Raw genomic sequence first — 6,000 nt, 5'->3', positions numbered from 1 at the left:
TATTGATGTAACCTTTTTCGATCAGCAATAGGTATTCTTTCTATTTGCTCATATTCCTGGTTTAACCATTCTTCTTTGGCATTTTGACATAAGCTTTTAACTTTTTTATCTAAGGACTTACATTCTGTAGGATTTGCTTTCTTCCGTCTCCTTTCTTCTATTAGATTTTTGATTTCATCTGTCACCCATTTATTCTTTGTGCTTTTTTCTTCTTTGGGAATCACTGACTTTACTGATTCTACCAAGGCATCCTTCAGAGAGTTAAACTTCATTTCTACATGATTGCTATCATCTTCAACAGATTCTATTTCTAGATCTTGAAATCTATTCCTTACTTCAATTGTAAATTTTTGTCTTAAGTTTTCTTCTTTAATTAATGGCCAATAGTGCACACTTACTGTACAAATGGTCATTAGAATGTTTGGACAACAACTGTAGAATCATAGACAGAGTCATACAGCATCAAAACTGGCCTTTTGGTCCATCACAACTGTTCTGACCATCAAGCAGCCATCAATACTCATCGTACTTTAAACTCTCTCCACCTCCGCCTAATTCTTCTGTGATTAACTCCACTAGGGGAAATTTAGAGCAGTCAATTAACCCGTCAACTAGCATGCATCGCTGGCATGTGGTGGGACACCAGCCGAAATGCATACAGACAGAATATGAGCACGCAAACTCCACAGAGGCAATACCCAGAGTCAAGTCTGAACCCTAATCCCTGAAGCCGTGAGAAATCAGCATTAACCACTGTACCACTGTGCTGTTAGTAAAAATAATTCTATTAGTTGTAACAAATGGATATGTGCTGCCAGCCTTGGTTTTATTATTTGCACTGAATATGTTACAGCTGAAAGTCCCATCACTTTACATATAAGGCTGGTTTGGAATCATATTTAACACAAAACAAGATTTGGCTGCAACGTCAGTTCAAGTTTACCACGCTTCAATTGTCAAATACCTTTGCTATTCTCTAACCTAAACATTGCATAAAACCATAAAACAAATAATAGTAAAAGTTTATGCAAAACACTGCACATCGGAAGTTATATATTACACACATACATACATTTATGATCCTAATAAAATTCACTATAACGGTACTGTGCAGCTAAATCAAAACTTAAAATTGTTATTAAAATGTTTAATTTTTACACAATGGTTTCTGCATTAATAAAATAACTTCTAGGTTAACAAATTATTTGGTTTCAGCAGGATCCTTCAGTAGAGATTTCTTCACTCAGGAGGCTGGTTTTTTGAGAATGGCGCTGAACTTGAGAGCCGTGCTGTCCGATTTCAAGGCCACTTCCACCAATGCAAAAATCGTTATTACCTAAATAGCAAAGTTCAATGCTAGGTCAATAAAGGTTGAAAAGTAAAAAAAATGCAGCTTTATTTACTGTATAAGGTATTTCTCTTAGAACATACCTTTCACAAGTGATAATTATCTTAAGCAGTAAAAAATGTGAACCTTGAACAACAATGCAGTTTGCTAAAGAATACAAAAGTTCATTAAGTACACTAACAGAATTTAATTTTTAAACTCAATGTACTAAAGCAGAAATTAGTATTTTTCATTTAATTTCATTAGTACAACTTGCCATTTATTTTCTTCATTTTTAATAATATTGAGAGAAGGCAAGCATATCCACCAAGACTATCTTAAAGAAAAACTAAAGGGATATGAAGTTTTAGTAGCAATTCTTTTTTTTGCGTAGTGACAGCCACAGACAAGTACCTGACAAAGTGGTTTTTGATCCGGCATCTCTGGTTCCCACATCAACCTTAGTTCAGGGCTCTTACCTACTCTCTGAAAAGTAAATCCTTGGAGAGGAAGACCCTACAAAAAAGTAACAGAGTGGGTGGATAGTTAACATTATTTGAATGGAATAAAGTCTTTGGCATTTTGAATAAAGAGAACAAACTATACACAAAGTGATTTATGTTTATGGATAACATTTCCACACTTTTCACAGCTGAATTTCAAGTTTACAATTTCTGTTGGAGGAAAATATTTCCCATCCAAATTTAACCATTCTAAAATTTGGCTCTAAGGTGCACAGTACACTTGTATGATCGTTTGGATGCACAATGGGCTTTCAGGTTCCAATATGGAAAGTTTTGTTTGGAATTCTCAAATTACTATAGCAACAGATAGCAAGCATGATTAACAGCAATTGACTTAAAATTGAAAACCTTTGCTTATTGAACATATGTATAAAAATTAAAAAAACTATTAAAATTTCATTAGGACTTTAGAGTACCACTCAGGTTGGTATAAAATATTAAAAAGTAGTTTGCACAAAGAAAACATAACATTGTCAAAGGGAGACAAGCCTCACTCTCCAGATATGGGCATGAATTGAAACATAAAATCAAGTTATAATATTGTAATTGATGTTGTTAAGTTTTCATCACGTGAAATGCTTGTTCTCATAATTATAAATTAATTGCAATGATTTCATTGCTGAAGCAGGGAATATCATTCATTTCTTCAGAAATGGCTTCTCATAAAGTATCGTACTGTGACAAGCATTTGGTCTATAATGACTGACAAGGAAGTTCACTAACTCAACAACCATTTTATTGTGATGAACGCAAAACAGACCGGGCACCAAAACGCTTAAAGAGTGAACCCAACCCCTCTCATACAGACGGGGAGATGACCATCACACACCCCGGTTACAGTTAGGGTGACCCACAAATACACAAGCAAATAACTGTATAACCCAAGCTAAAATGTAACAATAAATGAACTGGAACTTCCCACCATAATCTCTTAAAATCATTTTAACACAAGAACAATAACGAGTATTAGAGATGCAGGTGCGGGCTGTCGAGCACCCCCCATCCCAGAGTGTTACAATAAATTTCAATGCCCACATTTACTCCAGGGCTTCAGCATACACCTAGAGATAACATAGACATCCAAGTTCTTATCTTCATCCTCAATTTTAGCAACAAAGCGTTTTCAATCTGCCAGCATTTGTGAACCATTTAAGATAACAACTCTGGAATTCCATGAAAAATTATTCCTTGCCATTAAAGTTGTTCAAGAAAATTGCAATGGACACAGCTGATGGGAGAACAATGATGTCATTTATCTTTCTTGGTTCTAGGGCACAATTTAACCAGCAGAAAATTTACAGACAGTTATATAGCATAGAAACAGGCCCTTCAGCCCAACCAAACCCTGGCGACCATAGCATCCTTCCTCACATTCAGCTCATAATTCTCCAAGCCCTCCCTCTCCACGTTCAAAACCTACCCAAGTACATTTTAAATGTTGCATTCTAGATAATCATTACCCTCCGTCTAAAGAAGTTACCTCTAAGTCTCTTATAAGTCTTTCTGCTTCGATCTTGTATGTGCCCAGTAGCTTTCACCTCCCGAACCCTGGGAAAAACAATATAATCATCCACCATGATTTCCTATAATGGCAGACAGGAACCTTGAATGTAATTCATCTATTTCTACCACCTTTGCTCTCCTCCTGAACAGAGCAAAAACAAAGCGCACTGAACCTTACTTCGATGTTTTGTAACTCCAAAAACTAATTGAAAGAAAAACACGGGAGCCTGGGAAAACGTGTCTACTTTGTTTTACTTTCAGTGAGGTGTGCACATATGACGTAGTGGCATAAAGACATATGCCATTCACATGCTTTACATACAACCCATAATGAATTATGTAAACAACACAGAATGCCTAATCAGACAATATGTTTACAATATTGCTTGAATACTATTGAAATATTAAATACACAACATTCCTTCCTGCTTAGCTATAAACTCCAATTCAATATAGAATGCATCTCAACTTAAATACACATACATACACAGTATATTATACAACATTATAGATATCTACAGCATAATAAATTCTAAATTGTCCCATCATCATGTACCGTGTTGTATGACATAGGCGATCATGGTCTCATGATCATGATTGTTCTCAGCAAATCTTTCTACAGAAGTGGTTTGCCATTCCCTTCTTCTGGGCAGTGTCTTTACAAGATGGGTGACCCCAGCCATTATCAATATTCGTCAGAGATTGTTTGCCTGGCGTCAGTGGTTGCATTTCCAGGAGCTGTGATAAGCACCAGCTGCTCATATGACCATCCACCACCCGCTCCCATGGTTTCTCATGACCCTAACTGAGGGGCTAAGCAGGTGCTACACCTTGCCAAATGGTGATCTGCAGGCTAGTGGAAGGAAGGAGTGCCTTTGGTAGAGACATATCTCCACCCACCACCCATTAAATTGTCCCATTCAGGCCTAAAGATTGAATCGCTGTGGAGGATTTCTTATTCTTGTGATATAATGCCTGTCTTAACAAGGATTACTCTGCTTGGCAATGAGACTTGTGGCTGTGAAACAATTTCAGGTTTTGTGGCCTCCTCCTGGTAGTTGACTCTGGGACTACAGGAAGTGGTTCTGACCCCTCTGGACACCTTTCTTCTCTAACAATTGACTCTGATTTCCTTAAATAATCAATATGTCGTCTCCAGCTGACATCGGACCCATTCTCAACCATGATGGAGAGTAGTCCAGTTGCGTGCCCAAGTACCCACTTTTGATCATCTCTGTAGTCCCTCGCCAGGGCTGCTTGACCAGGAGCGAAACATTGAACCTCCTTGTTTAAGAAGCCCTCAATTTGTCTCAGCTGATTGTCCTGTATACTCCTTCTGTGTTTGGTTTTGAGCATATCCAAGCAATGAGCACAATAGATGACCCAGGAACAGCGTAGCTGGTGAGTTGTAGATTCAGGAGTGTGCTACATTGGGGGGGGCGTCACGTGATGACGTGGGATTGAGACGTGTAAATCCACCTCTCCCGTAAAAAATTAGCAAAGTACTGTTTAAACAAAACAAAGTTAATAAATACTTTCCGAAAACTATTTATAACTTTGCAAGACTACTTTACGATATACCTCCTAAACCGCAACAGAAGAAGTCTGTTGTTGTGAAGCCGCCGCGAGATGGGAAGGAAAAAGGGCCTACTGCAGCGATGGAGCCTCGGACTCAGGTTAGATTTCTTTTGGAGGAGATGCGTTCTATCTCCGCCGTAGAACAGGGAGCAATGGCGGCGGTAGCGGTCTCTCGGAAGAAGGTGCAGGAAATGCGCATGCGCAAATCGATACAACTCAAACTACAAGAACTGACAGCCATTGCAACTGAAAGTGACTCAGAGTCAGAATCGGATACCGCAGAGAATACAGATGAAGAAGAGGAGGAAGAACTGGAAGGGATTGGAACTAAAGGAGATGATGGAGATATAAGAGAGGCTTTATTGCAATTAACGGCTGAAGTAAGAAAAGTAAGAGCAGAGCTTAGAGACATGAAGATGTGCTATAATAAAGCTATGAAAAGACAGGATAAAATGGATAAGAAGCTTCAGGAGATGGAAAGAAAAATGGAGCATATTAATGATAGAGTGGAAAAAAAACAGAAAATGATCTGCTTGTCTGGAACACGGAAAGAAATCGACTCTTGGAGAAAGTGGACATGTTGGAAAATTTTAGTAGACGTAATAATATTAAAATTGTTGGTCTTAAAGAAGGTATGGAGGGAGGAAATCCAATAAAATTTTTTCAAAGATGGATCCCGGAAGTTTTGCAAATGAAAGAGGAGGACTAATTAATTGAAATTGAGCGGGCACATAGAGCTCTAAGACCAAAACCACAAGATGACCAATATCCACGAGCAATTTTAATAAAATTCTTAAGATTTCAAGACAAGGAAAGGATTCTACAGGCAGCTGCCCAAGCTGCCAAGAATAGAAAAGGGCCATTGATGATTCAAGGGAACAAAATTTTTTTCTACCCTGACATAGGTTATGAACTTTTGAAGAGAAGGAAGAAATTTAATCCAGTGAAAAAAATCCTATGGGATCACGGTTATCATTTTATATTGCGTTACCCTGAACCCTTGAAGATTTTTTTGACTGATGGAGAAAAAAGATTTTTTGATGATTGCCGGAAAGCGGAGCAGTTTGT

At 37.9% G+C, this 6,000-nt stretch overlaps 1 protein-coding gene across 2 annotated transcripts in view; it reads right to left on the bottom strand.

Annotated features, from left to right (window-relative positions):
* Nucleotides 1-812: 812 nt before the first annotated feature.
* dis3l2 (DIS3 like 3'-5' exoribonuclease 2) overlaps nt 813-6,000 on the bottom strand; it is a 344,361-nt gene continuing 339,173 nt past the window's right edge. For both annotated transcript variants that reach the window (XM_072255278.1, XM_072255279.1), the window contains 2 exons: nt 1,742-1,843; nt 813-1,336 (listed from right to left, as the gene is read on the bottom strand). In XM_072255278.1, the coding sequence (XP_072111379.1) occupies nt 1,244-1,336; nt 1,742-1,843 (195 nt within the window). In that variant the 3' untranslated portion in view covers nt 813-1,243. The remainder of the gene's footprint in view (nt 1,337-1,741; nt 1,844-6,000) is intronic.

The sequence above is a fragment of the Mobula birostris genome, chromosome 4, assembly GCF_030028105.1.
Source record: "Mobula birostris isolate sMobBir1 chromosome 4, sMobBir1.hap1, whole genome shotgun sequence".
NCBI classification, from domain to species: Eukaryota; Metazoa; Chordata; class Chondrichthyes; order Myliobatiformes; family Myliobatidae; genus Mobula; species Mobula birostris.
The sequence above is the reverse complement of the archived record's forward strand: the minus strand, read 5'-3'. Positions and strand labels throughout refer to the sequence as shown.